A 16,748-nucleotide genomic window follows, 5' to 3' on the forward strand; every position below is an offset into this window, starting at 1 on the left:
AACAATTCAACATGAAGACATAACAATCATAAATATTTATGCACCGAACCAGAATGCCTCAAAATACATGAGGCAAACACTGAAAAGGGAAATAGACACATCAACCATAATAGTTGGAGATTTCAATTCCCCACTCTCATCAATGGACAGAACATCTAGACAGAGGATCAATAAAGAAACAGAGAATTTGAATATTACAATAAATGAGCTAGACTTAACAGACATTTATAGGACATTACATCCCACAACAGCAGGATACACCTTTTTCTCAAGTGCTCATGGATCAGTCTCAAAGACAGACCTTATGCTGGGTCACAAAGCAAGTCTCAACAAATTTAAAAAGATTGAAATCATATAAAACACTTTCTTAGATCATAAGGGAATGAAGTTGGAAATCAATACTAGGCAAAGCTCCAGAAAATTCACAAATATGTGGTGGCTCAACAACACACTCTAAAACAACCAGTGGGTCAAGGAAGAAATTACAAGAGAAATCATTAAATATCTCGAGGCAAATGAAAATGAAAACATATCAAAACTTATGGGATGCAGCAAAGGCAGTGCTAAGAGGGAAATTTGTTGCCCTAAATGCCTATATCAAAAAAGAAGGGAAAAAAATAATAATAATAAAAATAAATAAAAAAAATAAAAAAAAAAGAAGAAGGGGCAAAAACACAGGAATTAACTGTCCACTTGGAAGAACTGGAGAAAGAACAGCAAACTAACCCCAAAGTAAGCAAAAGGAAAGAAATAAAAAAGATTAGAGCAGAAATAAATGAAATTGAGAACATGAAAACAATTGAGAAAATCAATAAAACCAGAAGTTGGTTCTAATCAATAAGATTGATGGGCCCTTAGCAAGATTGACAAAAAGAAGAAGAGAGAGGGTGAAAATAAATAAGATCAGAAATGGAAGAAGAGACATAACCACTGACCCCACAGAAATAAAGGAGGTTATAACAGGATACTATGAACAACTTTATACTAATAAATACAACAGTTTAGATGAAATGGACAAGTGCCTAGAAAGGCATGAACAACCAACTTTGACTCAAGAAGAAATAGATGACCTCAACAAACCAATCACAAGTAAAGAAATTGAATCAGTCATTCAAAAGCTTTCCAAAAAGAAAAGTCCAGGACCAGACGGCTTCACATGTGAATTCTACCAAACATTCCAGAAAGAATTAGTACTAACCCTGCTCAAACTCTTCAAAAAAACTGAAGTGGAGGGAAAACTACCTAATTCATTCTATGAAGCCAACATCACCCTCATACCAAAACCAGGCAAAGATATTACAAAAAAAGAACACTTCAGACCAATCTCTCTAATGAATATAATGCAAAAATCCTCAACAAAATTCTAGCAAATCGAATCCAGCAACACCTCAAAAGAATTATACATCATGACCAAGTAGGATTCATCCCAGGTATGCAAGGATGGTTCAACATAAGAAAATCAATTAATGTAATACACCATATCAACAAATCAAAGCAGAAAAATCACATGATCATCTCAATTGATGCAGAGAAGGCATTCGACAAGATTCAACATCCTTTCCTGTTGAAAACACTTCAAATGATAGGAACAGAAGGGAACTTCCTTAAAATGATAAAGGGAATGTATGAAAAACCCACAGCTAATATTGTCCTTAATGGGGAAAACCTGAAAACATTCCCCCTATGATCAGGAACAAGACAAGGATATCCACTATCACCGCTGTTATTCAACATTGTGTTGGAAGTTCTAGCCAGAGCAATTAGACAAGAAAAAGAAATACAAGGCATCAAAATTGGAAAGGAAGAAGTAAAAAGTTAGTTTTTACTAACTAATGTAAATGTAGTTTTTACATTTTTACTATGAATGCTACTTCATTCATAGCAGATGATATGATATGTCGAAAACCGTGAAAAATCCACGGCAAAACTACTACAGCTAATAAACGAGTACAGCAAAGTGGCAGGTTACAATATCAGCATTCAAAAATCTGTAGTGTTTCTATACACTAGCAATGAACAAGCTGAGGGGGAAATCGAGAAATGAATTCCATTTACAATTGCAACTAAAAAATAAAATACTTCGGAATAAATTAACTAAAGAGACAAAACACTTATACAAAGAAAACTACAAAAAACTGTTAAAAGAAATCACAGAAGACCTAAATAGATGGAAGGGCATACCATGTTCATGGATTGGAAGACTAAATATAGTTAAGATGTCAATTCTACCTAAATTGATTTACAGATTCAACGCAATACGAATCAAAATCCCAACAACTTACTTTTAAGAAATAGAAAAACCAATAAGCAAATTTATCTGGAAGGGCAGGGTGCCCCAAATTGCTAAAAGTATCTTGAGGAAAAAAAAAAACGAAGCTGGAGATCTCATGCTGCCTGACTTTAAGGCATATTATGAAGCCACAGTAGTCAAAACAGCATGGTACTGGCATAAAGATAGATATATTGACCAATGGAATCGAATAGAGTGCTCAGATATAGACCCTCTCATCTATGGACATTTGATCTTTGATAAGGCAGTCAAGCCAACTCACCTGGGACAGAACAGTCTCTTCAATAAATGGTGCCTAGAGAACTGGATATCCATATGCAAAAGAAAGAAAGAGGACCCGTATCTCACACCCTATACAAAAGTTAACTCAAAATGGATCAAAGATCTAAACATCAGGTCTAAGACCATAAAACAGGTAGAGGAAAATGTAGGGAGATATCTTATGAATCTTATAATTGGAGGCGGTTTTATAGACCTTACACCTAAAGTAAGAGTACTGAAGAAATAAATAAATAAATGGGAGCTCCTCAAAATTAAACACTTTTGTGCATCAAAGAACTTCATCAAGAAAGTAAAATGACAGCCTACACAATGGGAGACAATATTTGGAAATGACATATCAGATAAAGGTCTAATATCCAGAATTTATAAAGACATTGTTCAACTCAACAACAAAAAGACAGCCAATCCAATTACAAAATGGGAAAAAGACTTGAACAGACACTTCTCAGAAGAGGAAATACAAATGGCCAAAGGCACATGAAGAGATGCTCAATGTCCCTGGCCATTAGAGAAATGCAAATCAAAACCACAATGAGATATCATCTCACACCCACCAGAATGGCCATTATCTACAAAACAGAAAATGACAAGTGCTGGAGAGGATGTGGAGAAAGAGGCATACTTATTCACTGTTGGTGGGAATGTCAAATGGTGCAACCACTGTGAAAGGCAGTTTGGCGGTTCCTCAAAAAGCTGATGGTAGTAATACCATTGCTAGGTATCTACTCAGAGGACTTAAGGGCAAAGACACAAGCGGACATTTGCACACCAATGTTTATAGCAGCGTTATTTACAATTACAAGGAGATGGAAACAGCCAAAATGTCCATCAACAGACGAATGGCTAAACAAACTGTGGTATATACATATGATGGAATATTATGCAGCTTTAAGACAGAATAAACTTATGAAGTATGTAACAACATGGATGGACCTTGAGAACATTACGCTGAGTGAGACTAGCCAAAAACTAAAGGACAAATACTGTATGGTCTCATTGATATGAACTGACATTAGTGAATAAACTTGGAATATTTTGTTTGTAACAGAGACCATCAGGAGATAGAAATAGGGTAAGATACTGGGTAATTGGAGCTGAAAGGATACAGACTGTGCAACAGGACTGGATACAAAAACTCAGAAATGGACAGCACAATACTACCTAACTGTAATATAATTATATTAAAACACTGAATGAAGCTGCATGTGAGAATGACAGAGGGAGGAGGGCTGGGGACATATTGAAATCAGAAAGAAAGATAGATGTTAAAGATTGAGATGGTATAATCTAGGAGTGCCTAGAGTGTATAATAATAGTGAAATGTATAAGGTACAATTTTAAAAATGTTTTTGCATGAGGAAGAACAAAGGAATGTTATTATTGCAGGGTGCTGAAAATAGATGGTAATTAATATTTTAAAATGTCACCTTCTGTGTGAGACTAAAGCAAAAAAATGTTTGTTACAAAATTTATATTTTGACTAGTGCATTTCCTAATATAACTTATGTAGATAGTTTGATTGAACGCCATAAGTACTTGGAATCTCAGGTAGGACATGAGATTTTGTTGGTTTGTCTAGAGTGATGCCCCGATGAATCCCAGAGTGATTCGATCAGTGAGTGGAAAAGTATCTGCAAAGCCCCCTTCGGGGAGTGGTGAGAATGGGGAGAAATTCAACTTCCCCAAGTTGAATTCTTGATATTCTCACAGTGTGGACAACCAAAGCTATAGGCTGAGGCCCCAGTCTTGGGGTTCGTTCATATGAAACTTAACCCCGCAAAGGACAGGTCAAATCTACTTAAAATTTAGGCCCAAGAGTCACCCCCAAGAGAGCCTCTTCTGTTGCTCAGATGTGGCCTCTCTCTCCAGGCAACACAACGAGTAGTCTCACCACCCTATCCCTTTCTACGTGGGACATGACTCCCAGGGGTGTGGACCTTCCTGGCAACGTGGGACAGAGACCCTAGAGTGAGCAGAGACTCAGCATCAAGGGATTGAGAAAAACCCTAGAATGAGCTGAGACTTAGCATCAAGGGATTGAGAAAACCTTCTCGACCAAAAGGGGGAAGAGTGAAATGAGACAAAGTGTCAATGGCTGAGAGATTCCAAACAGAGTCGAGAGGTTATCCTGGAGGTTATTCTTATGCATCAAGTAGATATCACCTTGCTATTCAAGATATAATGGAGAGGCTGGAGGGAACTGCCTGAAAATGTAGTGCTGTGTTCCAGTAGCCATGTTTCTTGATGATGATTGAACAATGATACAGCTTTCACAATGAGACTCTGTGAATGTGAAAACCTTGTGTCTGATGCTCCTTTTAGCTACTATATCAACAGAAGAGTAGAACATATGGAATAAAAATAAATAGTAGGGGGAACAAATGTTAAAATAAATCTAGTTTGAAATGCTAGTGGTAAATGAAAGCAAGGGGTAAGGGGTATGGTATGTATAATCTTTCTTTTCTCTATTATCGCTTTATTTCTTTTTCTGTTGTCTTTTTATTTCTTTTTTTAAATCGATGCAAATGTTCTAAGAAATGATGAATATGCAACTAGGTGATGATATTGTGAATTACTGATTATGTATGTTGTTTTATTTTGTTTCTGATTTTTTAAATTAATAAATAAATTTTTAAAAAAAGATTAAGCCAGATGTTTTTTTCATTGATTTCATCCATTAATTGTGGGACTCTGTAGGTTTATAAATGACACAGCAGTTTACAGAAATTCCTTACCTTCTCAGTGAAATCTTTTTCTGGTTTCTCTTCTACCTATAGAAGAAAATGAACAAATGTTGAATATTTAAAACGTTTACATGGAGAATGTGGATTTAAGAGGTAAGATGCTAATAAACGAAAGCGTTAGTTTCCTTTGTAATATTTTACCACTTTGCCAAGGAGACGTCTCCGTATGCTTCTGCCTGGCAGGGCGGTGGCCGAAACGGCACTGGGAGCAGGCACAGCTCAGCCCGCCAGGGCAAACCAAACCATGCGCACGGATCACCTTCTGCGACTTTCACAAGAACATAACTCTTGTGAAATCCAAATCCAGTCCACACTGACCACAGAAAAAGCCACCACCAGAGCCGTGTCACCACACGGGATGTGAGAGCTTCACTTGGTGGATTCCTCACAGCCCCGCGCTCAGGTCAGCGCAGGCAGCCGGCCGGCCCCAAGCCCGTTCCCGAGCCACAGTCATGCCAATCAGAGCCTGGGCTGAGGCCCGGGATGCGGGTGCGACCACAGCCAGCTCTAACGCCTGCTGCTACTAAACCTGGAGAAAGCACACGAGTCAATTACAACTTTTCCCATCCTTTCTGACAGATAACTGAGATTCTGGACCAGACATCCTGCTTGCGAGAGACGTTCGGGTACGGGGAACAGGTTGGGGTGGAGCTGCAGGAGAAGCCTGCCATGTAAAAGTGGGACTGCGACCGTCTGAGTCTCCACATCCGTCCATGTGGACGTCTCCAGCCTTCCCTCAAGGAAGACGAGCCCATGGGGCCAGGGGAGACCCCTGAACTCTGACAGTACTTGGGGACCACATGGCCACGAGTGGCATTGGTGCACTTTCTCTCTTTGCTCAGTATCCAACCAAAGGCCAGCTCCCTTTCCTTTTGCTTTGTTTTTTTTTGGCACACTGAGCACCCTCTTTGAGAAGCCCACTGGACGGGTGGCAGATGACAGAGAATCAAAGACGCCATACTCAGCTGGTTTCCCAGCGCCCTGGGAGCCGGCCACCACGTTCCCGCCCGAGGCAGCTCAATACTACCTCCCGTGGCTCAGCAGCTCTCACACCTGACTGCCAGAGCACCAGACGAGGGTGTGCACAGCCAGTGCAGGTCACAGCTCCGATCTGGTTGGCTAAGAGGCTACCTGGCTTCTGCACAGCCCCCTTGGGCGGCTGCGGGCAAAGAAGTCCTGGTCCGGCTGGCTCCTGGGCCTCAGGGGCTCCAGGACGACCTGCAGCTCACGCCAATGTGGCTGCACAGGGGTCCCGAGGCAGCTCAGCAGGGCGCTGCAGGCGCTCCACAGGGGGCCGGCCTCCAGGGAGACAGCAAACACCCAACAGCCACGTCCAGACTGACCTCCCCGGGCCTGCAGGGGTCAGATGCTCTGCCCCTCACATCCTGCCCCCCAGAAGGCCCACGCACTGCCTCTTCCCTCTGCCAGACTCCTCACTGCTGCAGCTTCCTCTCCACTGGCAGGACACCGAGAGCAACCACTAAAATGACACAGCAGAAAATTATAGCCAGCCAACCGAGGGGATACTAGGACCATATTAATAGAATATTTTAATCGATTAATACATAACTGAATATTGTCAATTAATCCAAAACAGGCAAATCTAAGACAAGCTCTCAGCCTAGGACAGGCCAAGCTCCAGGGTCTCTGGCTCAACAGATCCAGCGTCAAACGCAGGGACTGAAGAAAAGCATGCCATTAAACTCAGCCCATTCCTGGAGGTGGGAACCCATCCAAAGTAACATCTTTTGATGAGCCTCTTCAGCTAGGTGTGGTGCAGTTCAATTAGAATGGGTCTTAATCCTATCACTGGAGTCTTTTCTAAGCAGAATGAAATCTAGACAGAAAGAGAGAAAGCCATGGGAAGCAAGAAGCTGAAGGTCAGTGGAACTGCGGAGAGGCCAGGAGAGGCCACATGTACGCCGGCTACACGACAGAGGCCACGACCAACCTGACCCCACAACTCCTCTTTGGGAAGACAGCACTGCCATGACGACAACTTAATTTGAACTTTTCTTAGCCTCAAAACCCGTGTGCTCATAAATTCCCAGGGATGAAGCCAACCCATGGCCTGGAATCTGCCTGTACGAAAGCACCCCCGGTCTGGGTAGGTACCCCCACACCACATTCCAGCTTCACCCACCTGGACAGGCGCAGGCTGGTTTTTTCGGCATGGACTTGGCATTCTCTTCTGACCACCTCATTGCCTTTAGGGGAGGTGAGGAAGCTACAGGCTCCTGGGGGTTGGAGTGGGGTCCTCAGGCCCTGGGGCACCGTGCCCACAGCCCTCTCCTGTCCACTTGGCCCCAGCCTGTTCACCCTCCAAGGGGTCCAGGGGCCTCATGTCCCAGGCAAGCTTTCCAGACAGCCTCGCTGCTACACGCCTCTTTCCTCGTGTCCCTTCCCTGGCTCCACGCAGCAGTTACACCCCAAAGAGGCGATGCCCTCTCCACACCCCTGCTATTTGCTGACACATGGATTTGGTATTTGCAAACAAGTTCATACAGGGTTATTAACTCTTGGATGTGCACAGCATGTCGGCCTAACTAGAGAATCGGGGACCCTGGGGCAGCCTCTGACCTTTCCATCACTGCCCGGCCCTGGGTGGATGTTATGAGTTGAGGACAATTTTAGAATTTTCAAATTATCTCTTCTCTCCAGGGATTAAAATATCCCTGATGTATTTTTCAAATTCAAATCTCAAATTATTAAGGCAAAGGTAACTGTCTAGCACCTAATTTGATTGATGAGTTTAATCAATTCATTGTATCTCGGAACCCAAGGGGCTCACTTTCCAACCAGAATGCTTGTTTACAGAACAAATGTTAATGAGAGGAAAACATGGGGAATAATCGGACCTGTGGGGAGGGAAGGTCCGGTTGAACACGCTGTCAAGTGCTGCGGAGCCTGTGTCTCTCTCTGAGGTTTAACAGGCAGCTTCCTGCCCGCTCAGCACCAGAGACATGCTCTATATAAATAAATGAAGGGCCAAAAACCTGTACATTCACGTACAAAGACACCTCTACTCATAACAGAAGGCCTCCACCCAAACATTTTATTGACTATTTCTTAAGAGAAAGAATATATACCAGATCACTAAAGAGCGGTTTGAGGGGCTGGGGGACGAGAGCCTGTGCCTTTAAGACATATCTGTTCTGGAAAGTTTCACCCGTTGCCAGAAACGTTTATTGCTTTGTTGGTTTGAAAAACACTAAATAAGGAAGAAGGAAAAAAAAAAAAAACGTACAACCATAGCCTGCTCTTTTTATAGTTAATTAAAAAAAAAAAAAAGCTTTTGCTATGGGGTACATCGTAGTCTCAGAATGTGAAAATTTGGGCAATGTTTTTAAGTAGAGATGGTGCAGAGAGAAAAATCAGCTCTAAATGAAAGTTCATCCATGCTTCCTCATTCTTTCCACTCTCTAGAGCCCTGGAGCAAATACCACCTCGCTTGGCTTCCTCACTGGAACGGGCACAGGTATCCGTGCCCCGAGGTCCGGCAGTCATCCCGCCTGCACAGGTGACAGCGGCGGCCCCACGACGTTTTGGGAGGCGGGAGGCTTCCTAAAGCTCAGGTGCTGAGGAAGCGGAGAACCCCTAGCCTCCTCCTGCCTGGACAGACGGAGGCACAGGACAGGAAATCAGCCATCCGCGTACCCCGCGATCCTGGCTTCACCAGGGGGGTTGCAGTGTGGGGGGGGGGATCCTGCTCCAGCCTCTCCACGTCTCCCTGTCATTGCCAGACCGCCAGCCCGACCCCCAAAGGCCAAAACCGCCCAGCAGGGTCCTTAGTCAAACTTCCGTCTACATTCCACCCAGGCTGGGGAAAACGCACGATCATGAGACCACACAATGAAAGGAGCCTCATTTTCAGAAGTAAAACTCGGCCTGTGCTGAGTGACAAACAGGAGTACGGTGCTGGATTTTATGTATCTGGAACCACTTGAGAACCGACAGGATAATGGACGAATGGAGAAGGACCTGGAATGCGATGGCACTTTAAGGCTGGCGTTTTATCATAACAACTGCCTGGGTCCAGTAGCAATCCTATTTCAAACGAGACATTAAAATTAAAGCCTTTACATGTTTTAATCATAAGACCAGCACATACATGCACGGAACTGCCATCGTGCCCCCCCTCCCTGCACAGTTTCCCTCCTCCCACTAAGATCCCGTCTAACTCTACGGACTGCTAACGGCTCCTTATGCGACTACGCAGTGCAACCCCAGGGACCTCACTGAATGGTGGTGTTGTACACTCAGAACTATGCGTCCCGACTGCATTTTCACCTGCACTGAACGAGGGCAGGGGAGCCTTTCTGGCCTCATCCCGCTGTCAGGCTGCTGCAGGCAGTGGTGGGGTCTTTTAAGCCGAGAAGTAGACAGCGGGAGCAAGGCAGGAGGGCAGACAGCAGGAGGCAGGGGCAGGAGGGACAGGAGGTATGGGTGAGAGCGACAGGAGGAGGCACGGGCGGGAGGGACAGGAGGCAGGGGCGGGAGGGACAGGAGGCAGGGGCGGGAGGGACAGGAGGCACGGGCGGGAGGGACAGGAGGTATGGGTGAGAGCGACAGGAGGAGGCACGGGCGGGAGGGACAGGAGGCATGGGCGGGAGGGACAGGAGGGACAGGAGGCACGGGCGGGAGGGACAGGAGGTATGGGTGAGAGCGACAGGGGGAGGGACAGGAGGCACGGGCGGGAGGGACAGGAGGCACGGGCGGGAGGGACAGGAGGCACGGGCGGGAGGGACAGGAGGCACTCACCACTGGGCTGGCCCGCGCTGAGCTGGCCCTGGAGGAGGCCCGGGAGCTGGAGTGGAGGTGGCCGCTGTACTCCGAGAGCTGCCACCAGGACACGCAGGTAGAAACAAAAGAACAGGTCAGCAAAGAGGCCAGGAGAGCAGAGAGACCGGACACGCACCTGTCAGCTGCGGGGACCAGCCACGTGCGTCGCAGGGAGAAACAGGAGGCACAGTTAAGGGCCCCCACCCCACCTGGAGAAGAAGGTCACACCTGGCCCAGGTTCACATCAACGCCCGCCAAGAGGAAAGCTTTACTTGTCACTCCAGAGGACACAGAAGTCTTAGAGTTAACAGGAAGGTAAGTGCTCAATTTGGATGAGTTTACACAGCAAATGACCTCAGAAAGGTGAAACCAGCTGCCCTGGGAGAGGAGGTGAGGCTGCCTTCCAGCACAGGAGCCCAAGGTTAGGGCAAGTGTTTGGCTTTTTCAGCAATGGAGCATGTGGTTTCTCTAAGCTCTTTTGCAAGTGGAACCAAATCACATTTGGAGTTAATACAAAACTATGCATTTTTAAAATGCTAGGTGACCTCCCACCTGGTCGTCTACAGGTGTGAACACAGGTCCCATCCACTCACACCACCTTTCCACAGCAATGTATCAAGAAGCCATACCCTCTAAACTCTGATTTACATTCACCTTTGTTCTAGTCTTAGATACATTTTCACATTATTAAAAAAAATCTTATTTACTTCTTGAGAAGAGTGGCTGGGCAGACTCTGCATGTCACTGGGTCAGGTGTCAAGGGCAGGCTGCCTTTTCCTGAGGAAGGGCCGAAGAACCTGCTCTCGGGGACCTGCACACCCCCGCAGCGAGCCCCAGGCACTCAGCGGTCACGGCCACTGGCCTGAGCCCTGCGGGGACCTGCGGACAGAAGGCGCCATGGCCTGCAGGTGTCACCTTCTCTCCTGGAATGCCTTGTCCCAGCCGCACGGCCAGACTCGTCTGTGTCCCTCTGTCCGCCACTGGGTCCCTAGTGCCCAGACCAGGTGCTCAAGAAATACTTGTTGAACAAATACACAATTCCAGCTTAAACCATCGCTAGTCCTCAGACAGCTGCATGTGAGGATTTTCAGGGCCGTGGTCAAGACACCAGTGTCCCCAACCCACCCCGCGAGCCACACTCACTCCTGACTGACACACTCACACGGGCGAGCGTGCCAGACGCACAGCGGGGTGGCTGCTGACGCCGCGGCCCGACAGAGGGCCACGCATCAGTCAGCAACACCAGCCTGGCCTTTCGCCTTTATTGCACAGAGCGAAAACTCCTCCCACTAGTGCTTTGGGGAGAGGAATTTCCCCTTTGGTTTTACGGATCTGAGAGGGAGGGAAACGTCCCCCTGCAAGCAAATCCTGCAGTGTTCCAGGTCCCCGGGGACCGGGCCGAGACTCCACGGACTGCTGCAGCAGAGCTGGCCGCCAGCCCCGCCCCCTGGCTCCTTGGGCACACGCAGCCCCCGACCCCTGGCCCCCCACCCTCACTCGCTTGCTCAGAGAAGGGCGAACGAGTGCCCACCTCCCTGGGGTGCGGCTTGAGCCCGGGGTCGCTGCTGCCGACACAGTGCGAATACAAGGGCAAGAGGCCAGAGGAGGCCTGGCCCGGTCCTGTCGGCTCCGTGGCCTCCGCAAAGTCCCCAGCCCTGTCCCGGCTTCACATCTGTCATCCGCAACATGAAGCAAGGACACAGGACATGCGGTGGTGCTGGGGATTGCGGGGGCAGGATGACAGAGGTGACCACCATTGGGGGGGCTTTCTTGGCCCCTGGACCAGACGACACTGCGGGTGATGCGGGCTGTCCCGGATCGTCACAACGACTGAAAGGTCATTTCACATATAGCCATTGGGAAGGTTTACAACACAAAGGTTTTCAGGTGAAATCCTTGCACATTAAAAAATAAACGCACGCCCAGCTGCTTAATCTTGGCCTAAACACACACAGTGTCTGAAACGAGGGCCAAAGGAAGCTGTGGAGAGGGGGCGGCTCGGGTCTCAAGGTGGAGGGGGGTGGACAAGTCTCCAAGAAGGGGCCTGGCAGCCTGGACTCTCCTGGGCCCGGCTTCCCACCCGGGATGTGGTCCCCCATCTCCAGCATTTGTGCTGAAGGGACGAGACCTTTTATTTCCTTAACTCTGCTAAAGCCAGCACTCCCAGGCAACTCCCAGGGGACACTGAGAACCAGAAATAACTGCTGCACAAAAGAGCAACAAGATTCGGCGAGCCAAGGAGTGTGGGCTTCTGATGCACTGTGCGGTGCGTGAATGTATCTCAATAAAACTGACCATTAAAAAAAGAGAGAGCATTAGCCGGGCTGAGTAACTGCTCCTGAGTGCCAAAAATTAGAGCCTCGGCCCCTCTACTGTGAGACACAGGCTCTGCCGGCCACAAGCAGCTCCACCCAGGTCACCAGACGCCACCTCCCGCCTGGGAAAAGGTCCTTTCTCTTCAAAAATTAGAATGTGCGGCCCCTTTCCTGATAAAAGAAAATCTTCTAGTTGCACTTTACCAATCATATTACAGGCCAGGGCTGTTTCATCCAGTAGGCACAGTTGGAGCTTTTCAACGACCTACACAAATACTTAAGAACTGGGGAAAATACTTGACCGAGCGGACTCCACTCTGTTAAAAAAATCCATGCAATATGGAAATTAATGTTTAAGTCAATGTCAACAAAACCTGATGCTATGTTAACTCAGTTGGTAAATTTGATATTCACAAAAATTACATCCTAAAGAAAACTGCAGGTTCAATTACTTTATTTAGCAAGAATTCCCAAATACTCATGATGGTTGGGAAAAAAACCATAATAAATTGTAAAATTACATGACTCTGTGGGGCAGAGCCAGGAAAGTGCAGAGGCGAGGGACGTTAGAGTTGCTGTCACTGGGCATGCAATTCAATCTCCAAGAGCGAGTTCAAATTTAGTATTCTGAAAAATATTCCTTGTGAAGTAAAAACTCAAGAATGCAGATTTAAAACAAGCAGATAATAAAATATCTTGAATTCTGTCACAGCATGCTTATTCTTGCTGTTCAAAAAAATTTACTATGAGATGGCTTTGGAATAAATTATTACATTTTGTTAATTATGGTCTCAACATTGCCTATTCTACATTTGTTTAAACATTGTTCAGTAGAAAACAGAATGCTGGATTAACCTGAAGATCCAACCTGCTTGATCACAGCAAACAGGAGAGTACAACACCCCAGATGGCGATGTCAAGCTTTGTCCATGTTTAAAGGAACTTTAATTTTGTCTACTTTCCCTGGTTTTCTCTGCCAGTTGTACGTCTAGTTCATAAGTGTGCAATATGAAAGAGCTTCAGATAGGTATCAGAATTGCACTTCTGAATGCATGAGCTTCCTGCACAGCGTAAATATCTGTATTTAAAACCTCAAATTTCCAGAGTGACATCTAAAACGGCTAGGCTGTGTTAAGGTCTGTCAAGCTTGCTTGAGTGGCCCTCTCCCCTTCTGCCCCCAGGGAAACGGCAGCTGCTCCTGCCTGGCACCTCGGCCTGCGAGCTCCTGGCAGCGGTCGGGACTGGCCGAGGGGGTGGCAGGCCCCTGGTGCCCCCATGGGAGGGAGAGGGCCCCTCAGGCAGAGATGCATAAGCACAGAGGAGCGCAAAGGCGGGGGGACGGGGGGAGTGGGGCAGAGGAGTAGCAGGAGGCAGGGAGCAGTAGCAGGGGGCAGGGAGCTGCAGGGCGCACGTGGAGCCCCCGAGGCCCGGCAGCACTGCGCAGGGGGTGGAGGACAAAGGTAAGGGCGGATTTTAAAGCCCTGGAGAAGGAACAGCACAGCACCAGAACACCGAGCCTCGGGAAAGGCAGCTTGGCGCCTGTGTGTGGGGTCACTGGCAGAAGCGGATTCACAGGAAGGTTAACCGTGGGATGACTGTGAACTTGACCGAGGTGAAGTTCTGGGCGTCTCGGACCCAGGTCCATTCCGTGGCCGCTTCTTTCGGGCAGCCCCGTCGGAGGGGTCAGGGGCTGACCCAGCCATCACATTCCCAGGTTAATAAGGCGCGTGGGGCGGCACGCGGTGGGGGGTCACGTGGAGAGGAGGGGCACGCGGTGGGGGTGGTGCGTGGGGCGGCACGGGGTGAGGGGTCATGCGGAGGAGAGGGGCACATGGTAGGGGTGGCGCGCGAGGCGGCACGCAGTGGGGAGGGGCATGCAGTGGGGAAGGGCGTGAGGTGGGGGGCGCGCAGGGCACGAGGGCCGCGGGACCATCCCGGCACGCGTGGAGGGGCCCGTGCGCTCCAGCGAGAGGGAGCGTGAGGACAGCGCAGCCTCCACCACACGCATCCCCGCGGGCCTCCCGCTGCAGGTGAGCCGTGCACGCTCACGCGGGTGGCCCCACTGCGCAGCCTGAGAAAGCAGGAAGCAGACGGGAGGCCGCCCGTCACTCAAGGCGGGAGCCCTGGGATCACACCCAGAGGCTTCTAAATTGCTTCCAGCGCACATTTTCACGAGGAAAACAAACAACAAATGCAACCCCGAGTGGGGAACAATTGCTGGAAAAGGAGGAGAGGCCCAAGAGAGCAATTTTTTTAACCTGAGCTTGTGAAAATATAACAGAGCCTCTTTCCTTTTCGGTTCCTTTTTCCTATATTAGGTCCTAAAGTTATTCTTGATACATTTTTAAAAGGTCAAGAAATGACTAAGCAATTGAGTGAAGCCAATTAAAACAAATACCCACGGAGCGCTGCTCTCGGGCAGAGGGCGGAGTGGAGGCTGATGTGCCCGGGGGTGTTAGTTTCCTCGCTGATCTAATTAGTGAGTAAAGTGAGGCACAGGAGGAAGGAGAGGGAAAGGACACACCCGGTTTCTGTCCTGGGCGGACAAGGATCTGGAAGCAAGGCTGCTGCTGGGGAGCCCGAGCTCCGAGCCGGAGAGCCCCTGAAATCAGAGAAAAGGGGCGGGAGGGGAGGAGAAAGGCGATGGCTTCCTTTCCCTGAAAGGCACATGAGTGTCTTAAATGCCGCCGTTTAGGACAGAAGGGCAGTAGGCATGCACTTACAGGGGAGAAAAGCGATCAGAAGGAAACAGTCCAGTTAGTTAAAAAGATTGTCCCACGGGACAAAATTAGATACTGTTTTTAGGCCACACAGAGAAAAAATTAGATGTAAGTAATTGTAGTTGATCAGCAAAGCCATCGTGGGTTTTGGAGGCCCTGGTAAATCTGAGTTCTGACTGCGAGTTTGGCGGGGGGGGGGGTGGGGGTGGGGGAGAGTTTGGCCCGCGGCGGGGGGGGGGGGGGGTGCGGAGATGAGCCCTAGTCCGTGTGCTAAAACGGCGTGTCTCGTCAGAGGTGTGTCCCCTTTGTCCAGGGTTCTCGAAGACGGGCGACTGCACAGGTGTGGTTTCGAGCTCGAAGGCCTGTGCGCGTTTCTGGGGAATGCTGCTAGATAAACGAGTGAAGTGCTGTGCGCAGATGGAGGGGTCCTCGAGGGCGCCCCACGCAAGGGCGCGGGAGGTTCGGGGCGGACAGGGCGCGGCTTTCTGATAGTTAAACAGATGCCGGCGCTTGCTGCAGGGGCTGGACAGGACGCCCCGCGCGGACGAGCCGTGGCTGGAGCGCGTGTGGCCCCGGGGGCCCGCGGGGGAGGCAGGCCGGGCTCGGCCCCCACCACCTGAAAGGCGGGTCGGCCGGTTGGACACGCTCCGCTGGCGGCGGCCCAGGAGGCTCGGGAAGCAGCAGGTGTGCCTGCGGGCACCAGCGTGGCACCCACGGGGCGTGGTGGCCATCGGGAGATTCCCACGGGGCGGGTGAACTAAGACGTCGGAGCCCCGCAGCAGGAGCAGTCTCTGGGGAGGAGCCTTATGCTTCCAGGGGCCCCACCTGAAGTGGGCGGGCAACTCTCTGGAAGGCAAATGAGGTGGCTCCAGGACGCCCCTGGCCACCTGCCTCCCGTCCCGTGTGTGAGCTCCCTGGCTCCGTCTCTATGTCCGTGCACCTGGGCTTAGGAAACCGGGGGGGTGGGGTGGGGGGGAGGTGGGCACGGTTTTCTCAAGGGGAACCTGCTCCCTGCAATAATAAAACCTCGTCTGGAACAAGGACACAACCCCCTTTTCAGAGCTCTGGTGCACACAGCCGATACTAGATCCAGAGTTCACCTAGGGTGGGGCTGGGGCCTCTTACAGGGGCTGGGGGACAGACCACCCGCCTGCCGGCAGCCTCTCCACAGTGACCCGTTACCGTGGAGAGGAAGAAAGGGCCGTGCAGAGGGGATGGGCAGCCCCTAGCCCCAAGAAAATGGGGAGACAGGGCTGGAAAGGGGTCTGGGCGATTTCTTCAAGAAGCATTCTACTGAGCTCAAAGGCTAGATTAAGGAAAGGGTAAGGAAGTAGGCGAAGTAATTTAAAAATCTGATTTTATGATTTCAGATGGAGGGGTCAGGGGAGGGCAGACAGTCCAGGCATGGCGTGGAGGGGCCAGACTCCAGCCCCAGTTTTCCGAGGACGTTCTCAACCCCCCTGCCCTGCTCGCAGGGCCCCATGTTCTGCAGGGGCTCCCCTCGCTGCACCCCGTGTCTCCCGGCGCCCTGCTCACTGTTTACCACTGTGCAACCACGCGGCCCTGTCTTCCGTGCTAGAGCAGATGCTACCCGAAGGCTCATCCCACCTCTTCC

General features: G+C 49.2%; 1 protein-coding gene across 22 annotated transcripts in view; it reads right to left on the bottom strand.

The window, feature by feature from the left end:
- LRRFIP1 (LRR binding FLII interacting protein 1) overlaps positions 1–16,748 on the bottom strand; it is a 142,581-nt gene that overhangs the window by 31,617 nt on the left and 94,216 nt on the right. For 19 of the 22 annotated variants that reach the window (XM_077155588.1, XM_077155589.1, XM_077155593.1 and 16 more), the window contains one exon: positions 5,308–5,343. In XM_077155588.1, the coding sequence (XP_077011703.1) occupies positions 5,308–5,343 (36 nt within the window). Of the gene's footprint in view, positions 1–5,307; positions 5,344–7,459; positions 9,668–10,077; positions 10,156–14,937; positions 15,016–16,748 lie in introns of those variants that run through there. The other 3 variants (XM_077155572.1, XM_077155573.1, XM_077155583.1) reach the window with 3 other exon arrangements.

The sequence above is a fragment of the Tamandua tetradactyla genome, chromosome 3 (genome assembly GCF_023851605.1).
Source record: "Tamandua tetradactyla isolate mTamTet1 chromosome 3, mTamTet1.pri, whole genome shotgun sequence".
In the NCBI taxonomy this organism is placed as follows: Eukaryota; Metazoa; Chordata; class Mammalia; order Pilosa; family Myrmecophagidae; genus Tamandua; species Tamandua tetradactyla.